Source organism: Epinephelus moara, chromosome 17 (assembly GCF_006386435.1).
Source record: "Epinephelus moara isolate mb chromosome 17, YSFRI_EMoa_1.0, whole genome shotgun sequence".
NCBI lineage: Eukaryota > Metazoa > Chordata > Actinopteri > Perciformes > Serranidae > Epinephelus > Epinephelus moara.
In genome coordinates, this window is record NC_065522.1 from 17,711,631 (window position 1) to 17,733,435 (window position 21,805).

Below are 21,805 nucleotides of genomic sequence, written 5' to 3' on the forward strand. Positions count from 1 at the left end.
GTATAGAACCTTTTACTTTTAGTAAACAGTAGGGCATTTTTTTAGTGGGCGGGACTTAGCTGGAGGCAAAACAATTCTTTACAGACATTAGCTAGAGCTAGCTAGCAAGTTCTGTTGGCTTGTTTTAGATCATGAAGAAAGACGATGCGAGTGGTACATTCAGAAATACTCATTCTGAGTGCCGTAGCGAACGTTCGGCGTTCGGGAGACAGAGCAGCAGAGCACTGAGCGGAGTAAATGTGTGATTAACTTTACCGTTCATTAATTCATATGAAAATGTAATGCTCTGTGTCTATGACCAACAGGACTCTCATTTTAGTGTAGAGTGTCAGACTGACTTTACGAACGCACCATGTCAGGTCACTCACTGCGACTGCGAGTGTTACATGAATAAGTAAACCCTGACCAACAGGACCAGACTGGCCGACCCATATGCTCTCACTCAGTGGATGGATGATGTGACAGGAAGCTTTGTGGTTGATTACTATGCCAATCTTACAAAGGAAATCAACACTTGAACAGTTTCCTCCGGTTTGTTTTGCTATCGAAGCTAACGTTAGCTAATGCGCTAAAGAGTTAGCCTTACGGAGAAATCCAATATTCCTCTTAATACCTCCCCAATGTCTGATGAGGTGGACATTTAACCATAGTTGTCTTTGTTTTTACTGACGGGCAGTGGCGGCAAGTATGAGATGAAATTAAGTTTTGAGCCATGACTCCTTCTATTCTGGCTCCCAATAACACAACAAGATGACATTTTAAGACTCCTATGTAGCCTACAGCCCTGTGGTGGAGAGTCGTGTTTTGCCTCCAGCTAACAAACTGACGTCATTGTGATGTCGGCCCTAAAAGGGTCAATATAATTTTTTTCGTATCTATAAGACAGAAGGCGTCACTTTAAGGTCGTGGGTCATGGATGTGAGCTTGTTTTACAGGCTTCCACAAAGAAAACCATCTTTCTCTCCTTCAGAAAGAAAGTCAGTCTTTCATGTAGGCTGTTGTCCTCTCTTAACAGCCTCGCAGCTACATCAGACGCTGTATTGAATGTCTGATTAATCTTTGATAACAGCGGGAAATACCTCAACACTCCTCTCCTTGCCACTGGACACGACTCCCTGCACTGAAATATATTGTTTATGTGCAACCGTCGAATCCTTCTGAACTCTAAAAACCCAGCCAATAAAGTGGGATAGTTTTTCACCAACAAACCGTAAAGTCTTCAAACACCTCACAGACTGCAGACTGGGAGGTTTTTATCTTGTGTTTATTGGGGCTGGAGGGATCGCTGAGGTCAGAAGGATCAGAGAGTATAGAGGCTGATGCTAAGAAACACACACAGCTGATTGTAGAAGTGGTGTGTGTGCGTGTGTGTGTGTGTCATTCTCCTATGAGACCAATCTTGATGTAAGCTGCTTTTCTCAGACTCAACTGCACTCTCCCATACCGTCGTTCTCTCTCAGGGTTATTAACCCCTGACCTGTTCAACTTTGACCACTGGTTCACTCATGATCTCCAATGAACAGTGACGCTCCGTTATCCCGTAGCTCATCTGCTGTCATGGTTTCGATTCCCACTGGAATAAAAACATATATTTAACGTACTTTCTTAATTTACTTTTTGTCATTTTTCTCAAAACAGGAAATGGCAAATGTCATCTTAAATGGACACAGACTGACAACTTTTCAACTTTTCCCAAGTGGGATTATTGATGGCACCGCTGTTGCAAAGACAACTGGGTTGCTTTCTGTTTTTCTCAGAGTCTGCAACCACCAACAACACAGGATACGCTGCAGTTTGTTTTCCACAGTTATGTCAGTTGTTCCACTGTCCGCCTTTTTTGCCTCTGGAGATAGTCATTTCAAAGAAATTACATTGATACTCTTTGGTAACTGCAGATGGCCACTGATAGCTACTGGGGAGAGCAAAAGCACTAACCTCTACTTGTTTTGGTTGTGCAATGGTTGATGTTCTTCCTTTGTGTCTTAAATCAAGCCTTCATTTTCCTGGCAGATTATACCCAGTGGCTGACAGGGTCGTATAGTGATAGTAAGGCTTAAGGCCAAGACACACACCAAACCAACATCAAACAATTAGCAGCAACGAAGGCCGACTTTTGCGTCTCCTCACTATGCCTGAATCTCAGCCAAAAGGTTGCACTAAACACACCTCAAAGACTACAGCCCATGGCAAACCAGCACGTACGTTCTTGCGGCTGTGTGAGCGGCAATAACCTCCATAGCAGCAGGCGACAGTAGTCTGTATTCGTCGTTAAAAAAGGGAAATCAGAAAATCGTCATGACACTAGATTGAACACTAAATATAAAGAGTTTGTTTTGATCTCACGCCCTCTTCACTTTAGGCATTTGTTTACTTTCCTCACTTCTGTTTTTCTGTTCACAAACACTGAGTTGAATTGCCAATAGAAGTCACTTCATTCACTGATGGGCTCCTCCATCTGCTGGAAAAGAACCAAAAAGTGGTCATGAAGGCCAGTGATGCAGGCACACCGCAAAAACTAGGGAGACAGACACTCACTGATGGCCCAGCATTGACCGACAGTCAACAGTTGGCTTGGTTTGTCAGGGGCTTTATAGAGGACCAGTCTAAATGCAGATGGTGTCATTATTCTATGGCCGTTATAGTGCAATCAACATTTACTTCCTAATGATAAGTGAAAGCAAAACAAAAAAAAAATCTTTTTTTTTCACTTTAAAGGTGACCTGGAGTTTTCTTGAAAGCAAAGTTTTTGTTTACATTCAGTTGGTTTGTTTAAGTCGAAACCTGCATTACATCCATGTTTTGCAGTCTTGTAGTCTCCGTGTATAACCTGCATTTTTTTGGTGAATTACAGACACCTGTGGATGGAAACAGTGTTAAAGTTTTGGCAGGAATGTGTATGGCCTCAGAAAAAACAAACAAACAAACAAACAAACAAAAAACCAGGGGCCCACTCATGAAAACACTGCTTATAATAAAATAAAAATAACTTTATTTATTTAGCACAATCCAGGCATAAAATGCAAAACAAAGTGTTGAACATAATAGACAATCAAAACATGTGTGATAAAAAAATATATAATAAAACTTTATTAATAATAAAATAAATAAATAAAGATAGAAAATATGAAAAAGAAATAAAAGGTAAAATTCAGAAAATTATAGTGCTGCCAATAGTCAACAGCTTAACTTACCTTTAAACCTGCAATATTTTTCTGGCCCTTCTCACATTATCGCATTGTTTTTAAATTATTTGATTGTGTTTCTATAAAATTATGTATTGTTACTTTTGCTGCTTCAGTATCCTTATGTTCCCCACTGGGATCTTGTTCATTTACTCCTTTAAGTATCAGATCATCTGTCTAAATGTTACAAACAATAGTGGCACATTTACTCACAAATACCGAATTAATATGACTCAAAGTGTTGGGAGTCAGGGATGTTAAGCCTGTGTGAAAGTGTATGACTCATGTTGTGAGGACATTTATCTGTCTACACAGTCACATTATGGAGACATAAAGCAGGTCCTCACAATGTAAACCACTCTGGGTTATAGGGTTACGACTTGGGTAAAGAAAGTCTCAAGGGGATACATTTAAGTAAATTAATCTCCCCTTAAGTGATGGAAACATGTTAGTGACTCAGAGCTGTTTACATCCTGTGAGACTCTGCTCACTTTTGGAAAGTTTTCCTATTTTCCTCCCTTGCTTTCGTCTTCTTTTTTTTGTCTTTACGGTTAAATGTAGACTCCTTCCCATCAGGTCAGGGTTCAGTTACACAGTGAGATTTGTGGGAAAGCAATTGTATATCACTTACCATTCACTGCTTTGTCTCGGCTCTCTACAGATTTCAGTGTCCATGATTGCACCCACAAAATCAGGGATTCAGATTCCCGCAAGAAAGTTGAAATTTAGAAAACAGACTTTCCAAATACCCCCACATATTCCACATGGATGTTTGGGATGATACCACATGTTCCCTAATGGAAAACAGCCCCGACCTCCAATCAGTTATTTGTAAACACAAGTGTTTACTTACCAAAGCAACACCTTCAACCTACGCCATAGTGGTCAGAGAGAGAGGATGTGGCGCTTGTAAAACACAAGAAAACAAGCAGTGCCGCATTCCTTGTTTCTATTGGAAGTGAAGATGTTTGGTAAGATTTGGGGGATTTAATTAATAAATAATAGCAAACTTAATTATTTTTCCAAGCACAATATGTAAATATATAAATCGTGAACTTAATATTGCGCTGACATTGTGTTTATTTTTAGTGATATAAGTCAAAGTCCTGGTAAACACAGTTCCAGACAGCTCAAAAAACACATCACAATGCTCCATAAAATGCAAAATAACCAAACAACAATTACACCCATTAGGTCATTACATAAACAGACATAGAGAGTAATGGATTGGAGACCTGCTGGATGGTTCCATGACCTAATTCTGCAAAATTCCAGTATATTAACTTCTGACAGTTTACAATTTACTTGATATTGGTCCTTCAGCACAAATTTCTCATCCAGCTGAACACTCTCTCCAGCAAGCAAGCTTTTACTGACCACTTAAAAGTCACTGCAGTTTATTTTTGCATATTAATAAAATATTTTAAACGCATTAATATTTCAATATGTCACCACTCTTCTTTAAATAAATATTAGCTGAGGAACATTTTCAGGTGAGCTTGGAACATTGTAAGGAAAGCTAAGGCTGGCTACATTAGCTCCTGTATACAACATATACAAGTTATAAATGACTCATACACTCAATACACAATATAATAACAATAACAATATAATATACTATATATATTTTCGGTTATATCTTCTGTTATATCCATTTTTAATTTATATACTTAGTATTGTTTTATTTTTATTTGTATTTATTTTATTTTATTTTATTTTATTAATTAATTTTATTTGTGTATTTTTTTTAAATTCTTTTATTTATTTATTTTTACTTTTCTCTACTTATCTGTATTTATTCCTGTCATGTGCTCCTCCAACATCTTAAATTCCCCTCTGGCGATCAATAAAAGATTATCTTATTTCATCTATACACTGCACAGTTCCACTAGATGCTAAAGTGTTAGCATGAGCAGTGCAGTGACATATCTATCGGAGACTATCAGACAACATCTCTGTTACATAACCTGATGAATAGATTGCCGATGAATACCCCCCCTCCTCTAACTGCTGTACAGCTGATAACAGACTCCAGCATGTGATGCTCATAAGTATAAAGTCTGGTGCTGCCCAACAGATCAAGCTGGACTGATAACAGTGAAGGTGACTGTTACAACGCAGTTACAGACACATAAATTAAAACATTAGACATGACTGCAGGAGCAGTCTGAACCCAACTGGTCTGGCTCACAGACAAAGCGCTCTGTGAGTAAGTGTGGGAATATGCGTCCTCAGTTTGTCCCCTGGGGTGGAATCTCTGCAGTCTACCCAGTCCTTCACGGTCTCTGCATCACCTCCTCCGGCCCTGCTCCCCTCCCCGTTTGTTCTGGTGTCCACTGGGCTTCTTCTGTTCACTTCTGTTTATTTGACTTTTTACATCTCTCACTGTATCTGTGACGTTCTCTTCTTTCTCAGCTCCTGCTTTTTGTTTATTATCTCACAGCTCCAACTACCATAGAACCTCTACAGTTTCTTTGTACAAGCACACTAGCTATCTCTATGCAGAGCCCTGTGTGCTGGTATGTGAGTGCAGTGGTGGTGTATACATACATTTACAATGGATGATGCCAATAGTGTTCCATTCTGTCTGAGTTTTGGTCGGCGCTATACGGCCCTACGATAGACAGCAGGTTGTCAAACTGCCCCTGAGTCATCCTAAGATATGCCTGGAAACAGCCATCATAGATGCGAAGCTCCTGGACCAACTGGTGGTACTCCCCATGACCCACCCTCTTTTTTAGGGTCTCATGTACCCACACAGATCACTGTTTCCCTGTTTACCCTCAACCAGAACTACAGCAAGTACCCTCTGCCTCAACATTTTAGGAACTAGATACTAATTACTAAAAAATGTTATTAATAAAAAATTAAAGCAGTAGAGTGATTACACGGTAAACTAAGGGTGAGGATGTGATGGGGTGGTTGCCTGGCAACAATAAATAGGAATGTGGAATATATATTTTTTTAAAGGCAGTATGGTACCTGCAAAAGGCTTCCTATGTGATCATGTGCAGCTACTATCAAGTAAAAATGTTGCCTACATTTAAGGGCACTGTCTGCAGTGAGAATGCTTAACAGATTCTAGAGGTTAAGTACATGTCCGTACAGGTTACGCACCAGTTCTAAGGGTGCTATACTGAAAGTGTAAGTGTAGACTCCGCTACATCTCAGAGGGAAAATATAACTATTTTTCTTACTCCACTATGTTTTTCTGACAGCCTAAGTAACTTTACAAATTAAGATAAGAACATACATAAATTAAACTACCCAACAGTTAATACAAGTACAGTTTAAATACTTAGTTCGTTACACAATTAGTCAAACAGACAAGAAGTTAATTGATAATTAATTCAGCTTGTAGAGCTCTGTAGAGAATGTGGACAATGTGTTAGGTGGAGAGCGAGCCCTTGCAAGTAATTCAGAATGCCATCTCCGAAAAGTGCATGTGTTCAAAAAAGAACTCGAATCAAAATAAAAATGGTGACAACTGCTATATATGCCCTTGAAACGGTGACCCATCTCTATCATGGTGTCTGTCTTTCTTTTTGTAAAATAGTTTGTTGCAATCTTTAACAAAATTGTATGTTATTGTAAAACTATAAATAAATGATGAAAATATTCAATGAAATTAATATTTTTTAATTCTATTTGGTATTTTTTGTCATCATACAAATTTGCAATGATGATTGTGGGGTGATATGTATGTTGATGTCCAATGTCAAGTTTCAAATCATGTGATGATAGATACAGTTGCTAGTTTAGATGCAACTGCCATAACTCCCATATGCCACTGATGTTGAGTACTATTGTTTGGACAAAAAAATTTTTTGTAGGTGTCACTTTGGGCTTTGGGTAATTGTGATAGCATCTCTCACTACTTTCACAGTTCTTATATATATCTCTCACATTTTTCACATCACTATATCACCGTGTAGACTAATCTGGTGTTTGTAAAGTCTATAAACACAATGATTGAACAAACATTACTATTTCTGTGTGCACGTTTTGTAATTAATAACATGGTTATTGTAGATTTGCTGGGCTAACCGTTAGCTGCTAGCCCCGTTAGTGGTGTCTGTAGTAACTCAGTAACTCAATATACGGTCTGTGAAAAAAATATTTTTTCCAGCGGATATCTTAGTTACAACATGATTGAGCTTGCAAAGCAGTTTTGTGTTGCTATGTGTGGTATTTATTCAGTTTTGGGAAATCACGATGTCTAGAAAGCATCAGTGGCTGCAGCTGACAGGGACAGCTAACAGCAGCAGCAAAGCTAACATCAGGACGTCATCTGTTAAAAGCCTCCCGTTGTCTGATACGACAATGAAACTACTCCAGTTAGCTCAATCATGTTGTAACTAAGACATCTGCTGGAAAAAAAAAAAAAAAATTCACGTTGACGAGACGGCGTTTTGGGTGGAGCAGTTGCTATGGACACGGAGCTTGCTGTTTCTGTAGGTACACATTTCCTGGGGACACCTGCACGTCTCGGCCCCGCCCCCTCAATTGTGATTGGCTAAAGCGCAGCATCGTTCAAACTCAAAGCCCCCCACCCCACCCCCCCGTGATGTCGTCAACACACAGGGCTGCCGATGTAAATTGTAGAATCTGTCTTGAGAGATTAGTAAAAGTGTGCTATTAGTACTTTCACCTAAGTAAAGGATCATCTCTTCTGCCACTGGTTGTGTGCGTGTGTGGGTTTGTGTCTGTGCACCTCTGTATGTCCTTGTGCATGAGTGTGTTTGTTGGTTTCATTGGCACGCTTCAGTGAATTCTTTGTGAAACGTGTCAGTAGCTGCAGGACAGATTTGCTCTTATTTGGTGTTCTCGTGAGTTCCTTCTCATGGCCTGTTCTCTGAATCGCTGCTCAGCAGGGACTCCAAACCAACCAACTCTCTCCTTCCTCTGATCTATTGTTTGTCTTTGACTTTGTCTCACTCGTCTCTAAAGTTCCACTTGTTCCAATTAAAATAACTTTAGGAACAGTCATACAGAAGTCAATATGACCCTTCACACCTCCTCCATAACTCATTCAAACCCTCATACAGTCCCTCTGACCAGGACACACTTTAAAAGTTGGTAATTTAATGATAATAATCTTTATTTATAAAGCACTTTTCAAAACAGAGTTACAAAGTGCTTTACATGTCAGTAATAAGTGATAAAAACACTTTAGTGTATAAAGACTGAGGAAATAAAGACAGTCTAAATGAGCTTCAAACTCAAGTAAAATCAGAAAAAGCTCTCTGATAAAAATATGTTTTAAAAAGGATCTTAAAAGAGATTGACTCGGCCGACATGATTTCCTCTGGCAGACTGTTCCAGAGCCTCCTTTTCAGCCAGGCCTCTGGAACAGACCTCTGCCAAAGCACCTTGAAGTACGTCCTGGTGTGTACAGCACTAAGAGGTCAGACATTTAGCCGGGAGAGAGACCATGAAGAGCCTCAAAAGTAACCAGTAAAATCTTCAAATCTATTCTAAAACATACGTCTCTTGGTTTTGGTTAAAATCCTGGCAGCTGAATTTAAAGAAACAGTGACGAGCTAATGAGCTGCACCTCTTGCATAACAGCTACACTTACTTATATCTTATATCTGTGTGTGCTGGAGGAAATTTTCAGATCCTTTACTTATGTAAGAGTACTAGATAGTTAGATAGATAGCTGGATCAATACTTTTATTAATCCTGAAGGAAATTAAGGCACCCAGTAGCTTAAATGATGAGCACAACAGTTGCAAGTTAATTTTTTAATTAACAGACTAATAGTTTCAGTTGCACTTCTATATTTTTATATGGTCTCTGTGCAAAAATCATAAATTCTAATGTAATATAAGTTTTCAAAAGTATAATATTTCCCTCTGAAGTGTCATGGAGTAGAAGTAGAAAGTGATTTTGAAATACTCAAGTAAAGTAAGGCCATGGTTACACGAAAACGATCCACTGAAAACAGAATCGCTTCTTATTTTCGTTTTGGAAAAAGTTCCGCGTTTAGACAACAATGTTTTGATAACAATCGCCGTGCACACAGATCCGCAAAAATGACCAAAAACGCTGCAGTATACATGCCAGGCCAGTAGTTGGTGGTGTGACGCTTACGCTTCCTTCTACAGAGCAGTGATGCATAAACAAACAAAATGGCAACTGCACGAACATTTGTCTGGACGACGAATTGCTACAGTAAATCTACACTATGATGGGGAAGCGTTGATAAATTCAATAGGGTGAGCAGCACAAGCAGAGCTCGGGAGTCCGCCATTGTTGTTGTGATGGTCGACTTTCTCGCGCATGCCTAGTGACTGGAACCGTAATGCGCATGTGCGAAAAGTCCCGTTTTCAGAGGAACTGCATATTGCAAGTTTACATGACAACGGAGACGGTGCTGTTTCCAAAAAGTTTACATGACAACGGAGACGGTGCTGTTTCCAAAAAACATTGCGTTTTCAGGCACCCAAAACGCCGCTGTCGTGTAAACGATCGGCCAAAACGCAACTAAAGTTTAACGTTTTCAGTTGAAATCGTTGTTGTATAAACGGGGCCTAAGAGTACCTCAAATTTGTACTTAAGTACATGTACGGGGTGGCAGTAGCTCAGTCCACAGGGACTTTTTGGGAACCAGAGGGTTGCTTATTCAAGTCCTCGTCCGAACCATACATGGAGCATGGACTGGTAGCTGGTAGCCACAGCAAGGAACTGAACCCCCAGCTGCTCGGTGCGCCTGCCCATTGCTCTGACATCTCTCCATTTAGGTCCTGTTTGTGCATATGTGTATTTCTGATCTGTGTGTATATGACAACAAAGTTAAAAAGAATTTCCCCTCTGGGATTAATAAAGTATATCCTCTTCTTTCTTTCTCTCTCTTGTGTAAAAGTACTTAGTTGTCACCTCTGGCTGCTTTTATGTTGTGAGTGTGACTTTCTTTAAGTCCTAACAGTCAGTCCTTTACCACCGATACAACCTTACTCAATTCATTCATCTCTGATTCCTCATAGGTTGCAACGCTACACTTACTGTATCTGTGCTTAAAGAGAAGTAGGAAATCAGTCAATTTGTGACCTCGTATTCGATTGAAGTGATGCAGTGCCAACAGCAAATCATAACGCAAGCTGCAGGAAAATATCTGACTCTATGACAGTATACTTGGAAGCCTGGTGTGTTTTCCCTCCTCGTTTGTCTTGCTCTGTCATCTTCACTCTCTGTGAATGCGCATTATGTAATCATACGCTGTGAGTGCATACATGTGCACACACACACTAAGGGATTAGCTGTAGCTGGAGGTGGCGTGTGTGTGATGGGAGGGGCAGAGCACTTTGGAAATAAACTTTAATTTCCTGCAGTCATGGGAATTTGACCCTTTTATCCCGACATGCACACACACACACACACACACACACACACACACACACACATTGTTGTGGACAGAAATACTCTTTCTTTCCCCTGCTGTTTTAATTTGCTGGTTTGTCTCTTTCATTAAGGGGGAAATGAGCAAAGAATTTCCATCTTTAGTGTCCCAAATATTCTGGACAACACTATCTGCGATGCAGGGAACTCTGATTGTTCCTTAATAGGGAAAAGACCTGATGTTGAATTAGTAGTTTCTAAACACCAGCTTTAGTAACCCAAACAATGGCTTGTTCCACATAAACCCGGTCAGAGGAGGAGGATGTAGAACTTGTAAAACAGACCATAAAAACAGACATACAGAGAACTGCTGCTGCAACATATGCCCTCTCATATACACAACCATAGCTACAACGTGTAGGCATGGATTTATAGCTGATGCTTCAGTATTTTCTTCTGTTAAACCCAACTGTTGCTCCAACTACTGCCAATGTTTGGCTGGTAGTCCACAGGAATTTAAAAGAAACACCAAACAAAAAGGATTATGAATGTAAAAATGTCAGCAATGATGGTTTTCTGACAGTAAGTAGAATCTCTAGCAGGGAAATTCTTTGTCGACACTTTGCATGTCACCAGTCAAGTAATCTGATTTAGAACTTAGATGCATAGAGCAATGAGTCATCAGATTTTATCACTGACTGACAGTGACACTGACTACAAGCCACAGGCCACAGACTGCAAACAGCCACAGGCCACAGACTGCAAACACTGCAACATGCTGGGCACAGCCTTTTGCCTTGTATCTTTGCACAGGGGCTCAGTGGTAAGGGTTAGGTAACAAAACTACTTGGCTACAAAAAGATCATGGTTTATAGAAGTCACGTTAGTCAACTCACGTGACTAACAACTAAAGTCCTGTACTACCCACCTCCAAGCACACCTTCCAACCAAGTCTCACTCCAAAGTCGTCCAATACCAGCGCTTGAGCTGTGACTTCCGGCATCAGACACCAACAAAAAAGGCCGTCCTTGCATGTCGGCATGATACACGGCCAGTTGCTGATATTGTGTAACAGCGCCCGGTGCCGTCAAGGAGAAACATGGTAGGCCAACAGTTAAGGGAGCAAAAGTCTGAGTGGGGTGGGCCCAGCAACCATCAACTTTCACCCAGGAGGCCGGTGTTTCCTTTCTGTATGCATGTAAAGCCAAGCGCTGTTCATTTTTATTCTAAACCCAACCAAGTGTGTTTGTTGTTGAAGGAAGTTGTACCGACGTAGTGCATTTATTTTGAAAGAGACTATGCAAACTGTACATTTCCTGTGAAAACTGAAGTTTATTTTGAAAACAAGCAATGCATGTAACAGGCTAAAGTTGGCACAGTGTCCCAGAACGTCAACAGCCAATGCACCCAGGGTACCTTGCTCGTCATATGTCGACGTGGCAAGTCCGTAACCGAACATCGATATGTGACGAGGTCAGAGTGAGAATGTGTTGGACTTAAGTGTTCATAATACTTCGTCCGCTGCTCTGAACAACTAATAATGCCACGTATGGGTTTGCATTGGAATTGGTTAAAAGCCTAGTGAGTCTCATACAGGTGCTAAATGGTGCATTGTGTCCGTATCTGATGCAGAAGGCCACTGTCCAAGTAACGTTTTGATGCCCTGGGTGTGAGACCAGGCTGTTAAAGCACAACCCATTTAACAGAATTGTAACCGCATTGTAAAATTGTTGGTCCATTCATACTTGTCCCCTCGGCTGCCTCACTTTGTTGCTGAAGAATCACCAAAGACTTTTTATTTTCTTCTTTATAACAGTATTTTGCCCAATTAAAAAAAGAATGCAAGTGAAGTCAACTGAGAAGCTTTTCCAGAGCTTTAAACCACATTTCATGTTCTGCCTGAGCAGATGACCTTTGCTTAGTTGTCACAGAGATAACTCGGTTGTCCATACTTAAGTCACCTGATGAGAATGAATATCCGTGACAACTAAGTAAACTCTCTCCACAGAGGAACACTGTAAGATGTAATTGAAAGCCCAAGAACATTAAGTGAGTGGCCTTTCTGATATTTCACGTCTCCACCCTGGTTATAACCGTGGCCGGAGGTATTATAATATATATTTTGTCTCTGGGTGCGTTCATCCCATTTTCATTAACAAATTTCCTCAGCTTTGGCACAAACGTCCACTTGAACTTAAGGATGATCTAAGCAGAACTTTGTGGTCAGAGTTCAAGGTCACTGTGACCTTGGGTGTTCACCTTAAAATCGTGCTGATTAAAAGGATCTTTTGTGCTGCTGGGTTGAAGACGTCCATGTTTTAGAATTTGTAGCTTCTTTGCAGCAACATCGATATTTGAAGCATTGTCAACTCTCATGGCTACATATGAGTCTGTACAGACATGGATGTGAACTGTAACTGCAACTTGACTTTAATTTTCTCTCTACACTTCTACACTACAGATGGACAACCAGTTAAGCTCACATTCACACTTACAGACAATTGAGAGTTACAAATTAACCTAACGTACATGTCTTTGGATCATGGGAGGAAGCCGGAGTACCCGGAGAAAACCCACGCTGACACGTAGAAAACATGCAGACTCGACACAGAAGGGCCCAGAACCCTCTTGCTGTGAAGCAATAGTGCTATCCCTGTATTTAAAATCATTTTGACATAATTTTTGACTACAAAAGGGAGATTTCAATTAGATATTTAAATGTTTAGAAGGTAGATTTTCCCTTTATTACCATGCCATTAAATATAGTTTTGACCTGACTAACTACCATGTAATTACCTCTCCCTTTAGATTTTTTACACACAGAGAAAACACACGTACACTCACACCATTTCCCTTGTCTTTCATGTCTGGGGCCGTGCAGCCCTCAGGCAAAAAGGGACTATTCAAACAAACAACAAGGTCTGGTTTATTGAAATGGTTCGCTCTGTTCTAAGAGCTGAGGGAGAGGTACAAGCACACAGGACAGAAAGATAAGTGATAAAGCGAAAGGGGAGAAGGTCATAATGAGGGTGGTGTTTGAATTTGAAAAAAAAGAAGTTGATTTAGGACCAATAAAAGCAGAATGTGGTTTAGTTTATGTATAGATAAATGTTTGTTTCGCGGTCCTTCATCTCAATAAGTGGCACTGAAATACACTCTCATACACACACACTTTCATAACAAAATAAATGAAAGACACCACAGGACAAACAGCACACAGTCTTCATTGTTCGACATTCTTGAGCACCACTTATTTTATTCACGATGACTTTTTCTTTTCTTTTTCTCTCACAGAAATACGTAAACGGAGAAAATCTCTACGCAGGAAGTTTGACTCCTTTTCAAAGGAAAAGAGGGAGCGAGGTAAGTTCATCACACAAACACGGTCATGTGTGGTTGAACATAAAACCATCTCTGGCCACAGTTTGTCTCCTTTGATAATCTGTTTCTCCATGAAGTCCCTGCATGACCCGACACCCTCAGACTTTGTGTTTGCTGCAGTAAATATTACCATCAAACACAATGTCCCCTTTCTGGTCTTTCGAACCGTATCACCACCACTGACGTCCAGTGGCTTTTACCACTAATGCTCTTACATACTTGAAATACTGTGTTTATAAGGGCCTACGGGCTGACTCATGCAGCGTTCAGTGAGTCAAGCTTTGTGTTTCATTGTCCCTGCGTCTTTCCTGTGTTGTTACGACATAAACTGATTTAATGACTAATTACAAACTCCCTCGACAGTCATGTTTCGTCACCCTGAGGTGCAAAAACAAACCTCCGCAGTGAAGTGTTCTTACGCACTCTGATTACTGGAAATAACCAGCGTTGAAGAAATATTTCATTCATGACATTTCCGTTGATCAAAATGGATTTTCATAGTTCCTTTTTTTTTTTAATCCCATTAATGCATATTTTAACTATCTTGAAATAGCCCATTTATTACTAGAGTCTGATTATCAGTGAGTTTTGATTAGTTATAATCTCTCTGGACATTCTCAGTTTTGCTCTAGTTTTTCCAGCATGGTTGGATTACTTACCAAGTAAAGGAGGTAAATGCTTTTTAGGCCAAGACCTACAAGCCTAGGTGTAGGTTATGGGGGGAAAAACAGAGGACCCCCTCAGTTTTTAATAAATACATTTGTTCTCCCAGTAAAAACATGAAAGTAGCAGAGGACTTTTGTTTTGAAGACATTTTAAACCATAGATTAATGGAGAAAAAGCACAAATTGGTGCATAGCGTAATACCCCCACATCACCCGTTTTATATGTGTGCCCAGCAGTGTTGAAACAAAAGCTACATTCTTATCTACAAGGGTCCCTGAAGGCCTCAGGGTCACTGTGTCACTTGGTTTTGTGGTTATCTGATTAATCTCAAATTTGTTTTGGAACCAAAGTACAAGTTCCACTGATACTCGTACTCGTACTCGTCGTCCTCCGCTTATCCGGGTCCGGGTCGCGGGGGCAGCAGCCTCAGCAAAGAAGCCCAGACAGTCCTCNATCTGCCAAGGGAAACCCTACCAGGGGCAAAATGCCCCCGACAACATAGCTCCTAGGGTCCACTGATACTTCACATATAAGAGATAAAAACATCAAGGAGTATTCTGCATTAATATTCAGGTCCTGTATTGCCATTTTAATTCAATTCAATTAAATTCAATGGAATTCTATTTATAAAGCTGAATATCACAAATCACAATTTATCCCAGAGGGCTTTACAACATACGACATCCTTCTGTCCTTGGACCCTCACAGCAGATAAGGAAACCCCCCCCCCAAAATAACCTTTAACATGGAATTTATTGAGCTGACATATGGTATGTTTTACTAGATATGCCTATGTTTTCCTTTCAGGGGTCAAGTTTTGTAATGACACTTTAAACTGTATTTCTATTTTTACTTGTTTTGAAAGACTTTTATGCAAAACTGAAACATAATCTTGCACAATCTAGATTTCCATAAGTTATACAGCTCTGTGTCATGTGTTGCTGATGGTGAAGCTGTATTCATACTCGTGCCTTTGGGCTGTAGGCAGTGGTGCCATGTGGCTAAATATATTTACTAAACTACTGCACCTGAGTACAATTTTGAGGCACTTCCATTTTCTGCTACCTTGTAGTTCTACTAAAGTGATGTACACATTAATGCATCAATATTTATAGTCAAGTTAAGCTTTCGATTTACTGGTCCACCCACGTCCCAACCCTCACCTATGGTCATGAGTTCTGCGTAATGATCGAAAGAATGAGGTCGCAGATACAAGCAGCCAAAATGAGTTTCCTCTGTGGGGTGGCTGGGCTCAGCCTAAGATATAGGGTAAGGAGCTCGGACATCCAGAGGGAGCTCGGAGTAGAGCCGCTGCTCCTTTATGTTGAAAGGGGTCAGTTGAGGTGATTCGGGCATCTGATCAGGATGCCTCCTGGGCGCCTCCTGCTGGAGGTGTTCTAGGCACGTCCCACTGGTAGGAGGCCCCGGGGAAGACCCAGAACACGCTGGAGGCCTCATCTGGCCTGGGAACACCTTGGGGTCCCCCAGGAGGAGCTGGAAAGCGTTGCTGGGGAGAGGGTCCCCCAGGAGGAGCTGGAAAGCGTTGCTGGGGAGAGGGGCATCTGGAATACTTGCCAAGCCTGCTGCCCCCTCGACGTGGCTTCGGATAAGCAGTTGAAAATGGATGGATGTAAAAAATTGTAATCCAGTAATGTAATACTTAATATTCTAAACTGAGTCATTTTACATCCGGAGTACTTTGTTACTTGAAGTATATTCAATGCTAATACTTTCCTACGTGGGTAAGAGTTTGAATGCACAACTTTTACTTAGTATTTTTACACTGTAGTGGTGCTACTCTCACTAAAGTAAAAGATCTGAATACTTCCACCATTGGCTGCAGGTTAGGTCTTCATATATAGAACATATTCTCGTGTATACAGGGCTGACAAAAGTATGACTCATGATTACCAAATTTGTAACAGCTCTTTGCTGTATATAAACACAAAGGCATCCTCATGCTCTATTTATATTCAGCAGTGAAGCAATAACTTATTGCTGTAATTTCCTTTTGTTGCTGTCATCCACCCATAAAGTTAAAAAGAAATTAGTCTCAGCCTCTGACCAAACTGAACCACAATGTGCCAACTCTTTCATTAATCTAAATGGGAACAAAATGATCTGGGAGTGTCGTACTTTTATCACAGTGTGAATCAAATATTGGGTTTCATGAATACATAAACAGCCGAGCTAAATTAAACAGAAACTTGTGTCAGCTTCAGTTTACCCCTGCTTGCTTTAAGCAGCAGTGCCCTCCACTGAAAAAATGTGTTTGGTCAGTGTAGTGCCTGAACTGTTTTACTACAAAGCCACACTGCTGCAACAAGTGCAGAAAGTGTCTCATTGTCTGTCTGGAATAAGCAGGGACGTCCCTTAAAAAGACATTCTCTGGATGGCAGCATATGTTGCTCCAAAACCTGTATATACCTTTTAGCACTCATGGTGCCTTCACAGATAGGCAAGGTACCCATGATGCCATGGGCACTAACACATCCCCATATTATCACATACCATTGCAGATGTTGGCTTTAGAACTTTGCACTAGTAAAGGCCCATTTATGCTCAACGTTAAATACAGATCCGGATACGGGCGGAGCCTTCTGTGCATCCTCCGCGTTCATTTCGTCCGTATTTCTTCACGTTTCCATAAAGCTTACGGATACGGGCCAAATGGAGACGTACCACCGGAAACCGTGGGGGCAGTGTTGCTGTCACTACCCGATAGGTAGCTCTAGTGAGACACGAAGAAGAAATAACAATGTCATCGATCAATGCCAACGTAAAGGACGCATGGAAGTATGTGGGCAGTGACGGTAACATCTTTTAAAACAGACGTATGCATTTTCGTACGTAAAGGGAGGATAAATGGGCCTTTACAATCTGGGTGGTCCTTTTCCTCTTTAGCCCAGACGACACGACGTCCATGATTTCTAAAAACAATTTGAAATGTGGACTCATCAGACGGCAGCGCACTTTGTGTCAGTCCATCTCAGATGAGTTTAGGCCAAGAAGTTCTGGATGTTGTCTATATATGGCTTTCACTTTGCATGGCAGAGTCTTAACTTGCATTTGTAGATGCAGTGACAAACCGTGTTTACCGACAATGGTTTTCCAAAGTCTTCCCGAGCCCATGTCGTACTATCCTTCATACAATCATGTCAGATTTTAATGCAGTGCTGCCTGAGGGGTCAAACGTCACAGGCATTCAGTATTGGTTTTCAGTCTTGCCCCTGATGTGCAGAGTTTACAACAGAATCTCTGAATCTGTTGATGATCGTATGGATTGTTTTAGATGGTGAAATCCCTAAATTCATTGAGATACTTTCTTAAACTGTTGGTGTTTGCCCACATAGTTTTTCACCAAGTGACCATCCTTGTTTGGGATCAACTGAGCTTTTTGCAGATGCCCCTTTCATACTCAGTCATGGGTGTAGTCATTGGGGCAGCTGTAGCTCAGTCCATAGGGACCTGGGTTGGGAACCGGAGGGTCGCCAGCTCGAGTCCACGTCCGGACCAAATATGGAGTGTGGACTGGTTGCTGGAGAGGCTCCAGTTCACCTCCAGGGCACTGGCAAGGTGCCCCCGAGCAAGGCACCGAACCCTGCACTGCGCTGACATGTCTGCATTTAACGCATGTAGAGATCCTGTTTGTGCATGTGTGTATTTTGGGCCTGTGTTTATATGACAACAGAGTGAAACTAATTGAATTTGCCTTCAGGGATTAATAAAGTATATCCTCTTCTTCTTTTTCTTCTGATACTTTAATCTGTTACCAGTTAACTTCATTCCAGCATTCCCAAGCTTTCCAAGTCTTTTGGTTGCCCCTGTCCCAACCTTTATGCATCAAAATAAAGTGTTGGTCTCCATTAAATGAGCTCATAGTGTTGGTAATAGGACATGTATACAGGCCTCTAGTCCCTTCAACTGTTTTTAGTTTGCCTCCATCTTTACATTTCATCTCTTTTCTCTGCTTTCTTTACCTCCCTCCTCCTTGTCTTCCTCCTCTCCCTCACTGTAAGCCTCATCTGCCAATGTGACCCCAACCTCTCATAAAGAGATGTTCTCTATTCTCAGGTGATTATCACAGCACTGCAAGATACGAGCCAAAACACACACACACACACACACACACACACACACACACACACACACACACACACACACATTCCCAGGCTGTCTGTGCAGGTCTTTAAATCCTGCCTCCAGCCTCTTACACACAGGGACTTAGCTGAAGCTAACCCTGCTAATCAAAACACAGAACATTGGGACCTGGCAGCGCTCCGTCTGGCTCTGCTGCCCCTACTACTGAAGGCATGACTGTGTGGCCTACAGGGGTCGGCAGGTGGCAGATTACATATAACAGGATTATTATTAAGAAGTAACAGTGGAGTTACTGTGTGAGAAATAATAATAAGTCAAACTGTTTTCATGTAATTTGCTGATGTGAATAACGGAAATGCCAGGAGGTTTTTTGGCTTTTCCTCGATTTGATGCAGATTGCAGGTTCAGCCATGCCAGCATTCCTCTGGTGCAGAAAATCACAGAGGATAATGGAGGAGAGCAAATATGAGAAGAGAGGGTTACAAATGGATGAAGGCAGATGCAATAAGCACTTCTGCATTTTCTTTATAGTCTGGTTAGATTTCTACCTTCTCCTGTTGACGTTCAACTGGACCAACAAAATTAATGCTGCCCTCAAGTTATGTAATAAACAGTGGTATTTATGACAAGGGAATAACTGTAATAAACAAACAAGATTATCTGCAGTATCAAGTCCCAAACTTATGATGATTTGGGATGTCAGTGAACAAATTCTTGGCGTATCCATTTGCAGGCCTAGAACTGACCCAACACTAAGTCCTGCCCTGGCCAATCATAAAGTAGCTTCAGGCCAGCTCAGACCAGGGTCCGACAACAACACATTGTGCTCCATTGACTCTAATGCAGTCGTTTCAGATTTCCTTCATTTCCAGGCTGGTTTTGTGGATTCGGAGCTAAATGTTGTGCCTGGGGCACGTCGTGTATTAATGATACTCGTTACCTGGAGAGGTTGGAAAAAGATATACCTCAAGGCATTTGAATTGAACGCAACTGGACTTAGTTTTGTCTTAGAAGATGTTTCACCTCTTATCCAAGAGGCTTCATCAGTTCATGCTTGTCTGACTAGGCTGGTCAGGCAAGCATGAACTGATGAAGCCTCTTGGATAAGAGGTGAAACATCTTCTAAGACAAAACTAAGTCCAGTTGCGTTCGATTCAGTTGCCTTGAGATAACTATAACCTGGATAAATGAGAATATCCACAGGCATGAAAAATATATACGTTTCGTCCCTGTTCCAAAACCAAAGTCAAACCCTGAAAAGTGTAGGGTTAGCTAGCTAGCTACTGAAGATATAGCCTACTGAATGTATACACATGCTGCTTTTGCTTTNCTCTGGAATCACTGTTTCAGTTTTCCAACAATATGCCAATATTTCCACAGGGAGTGCAGTTAGTTACAGTGCTTACTCCGACAGCCTGTCGGACCATCACAAAGGGGCGGGGCTTAGCGAAAGGTCAGTTGTTTAAACAGTGGGATAACAGACCATTTTTTTAGACTGTTTTTCTGAGACTGCATACATGTTGATGCACTCTTTGTACATAACAGAAGTGACGAATAAAAAAAGAGGCTTATGGGAGAAATTCAAACCCTGCTTGCTTTCTTACCCCTGCACATCACTGCAGACCCAGCCACCAAAAGCCAGTGTCAGAAGGGAGGTTTGAAACACTGTTCGCCCATCTGACAAGCACTTTGGTTGAAGCATCCTGACGTGATAACAGTTTAACAATTTCTTAGCTCTGTTGTTTGATAGTTTTAAGTAGAGTTTTAATTTAAGATTCAAGATTCCCCACGACTACTCTCTTTTCAGTCAGGGCGCTCATGTTTCGTTTGGCAGTATGGTTCTGCACATGTGGTGCTCTGGAACAAAAAACAAAATTTAGGTAAGGAATACTCCACCCACAAAATGAGCATTTGTATATTAATTACTCAATCCGTATTTCAGTAAATACTTTAAAAATAAAAGTTTTTCTTGCATGCCTCCATGGTGAGCGAAGAATTCAAAAAGGGGGAACTTCTGAAACTTCCTGTTACTGAGTAGGAGGTAGGTAAGTAACCTTGGCCACCAGTGTGCAAATGGGTGAGTTTGAGTGGTTGGAAGACTAGAAGGGAGCTATACAAGTGCAGTCCATTTACCATATGCTAATGATAATTTTGTGGGTATGGTATTCCTTTATGACTAAGTGCTATTACAGGTGCATGGCTCAGGCATTGGAGGGACTTCAATTGTTCAAATCAGTGTGTAAGCCGTGTGTAGTAGCATAGATGCAAAGCTTTAGTGTTGGTTAATGGAGATAAAATGAGTGCCAAATGTTTATTTGGACTGCCTGGTGTTACGGGCTTGTTTGAAACAAACTAGGTCCCACTATGTGTCCTCCAAAAGGAAAACTGTTTATACTTGTGTCAGATAAAAGCCTGCCATCTTGATGCTTTGTGTGTCAATGTGTCTTCTTAATGTGATGAGTCCTGCAAATGGGGATCGGGAGAGACTTTGAGACGTTGGTGGTGTTGACCTCAGCTGTACTCTCAAGTGACAGGAGTCAAAATTTGTGCCAAAAAAAGAGTTGGATAGAGAAGTTTTAACGTTCTCACCTGGCTAATTGCTGTGTGAATTTGGCTTATAGTGATGTGAGTCTGTTTCAGAGGCTGTTACACCATCTCATTGTTCTTTCCAAGTCGCTCCACCTCCAGTATTTGTGTTTCTCTGCGCTGCTTTGACCTTCATTCTCCTTTTTCAGACATTATTTTTAGGCAGAGGTTAAATAGAAGTTACTAAGCTTCTGTGTTGTTACATGTGTTTCACTGGGGTTTACACAAAGGACATCCTGTGTTAAATAAACACAGCTTTTTAAGTTCACTTAGCTCAGTGCCCCGGAGGACCAATATTATGATCCAGCTGCTGGCGTGTTGACGGAGAAATAGTAGCGCGTACTGAGCAGCATCTAAATATATCTCCTTCAGTCTTCCAGGAACAGACGATGACCTGAGAACCAGAAATACTAAAGAAGGAAAGCAGTGAAATTCTTGAACAATTCGGCTTTGAGCAGTCAGATACACACAGCGGTCTTCCTTACTGAGTTCTAGTGTTTGTTTTACTTTTAACCCAGGACGTGTCCAGAGGGGTCTCATCAGTGAAA

At 41.1% G+C, this 21,805-nt stretch overlaps 1 protein-coding gene across 3 annotated transcripts in view; it reads left to right on the forward strand.

Moving 5' to 3' along the window:
* The window catches only part of arhgap36 (Rho GTPase activating protein 36), a 106,633-nt gene that overhangs the window by 60,972 nt on the left and 23,856 nt on the right, over window positions 1–21,805 (forward strand). For all 3 annotated transcript variants that reach the window (XM_050066551.1, XM_050066552.1, XM_050066553.1), the window contains exon 3: window positions 13,818–13,886. In XM_050066551.1, coding sequence (XP_049922508.1) covers window positions 13,818–13,886 — 69 coding nt within the window. The remainder of the gene's footprint in view (window positions 1–13,817; window positions 13,887–21,805) is intronic.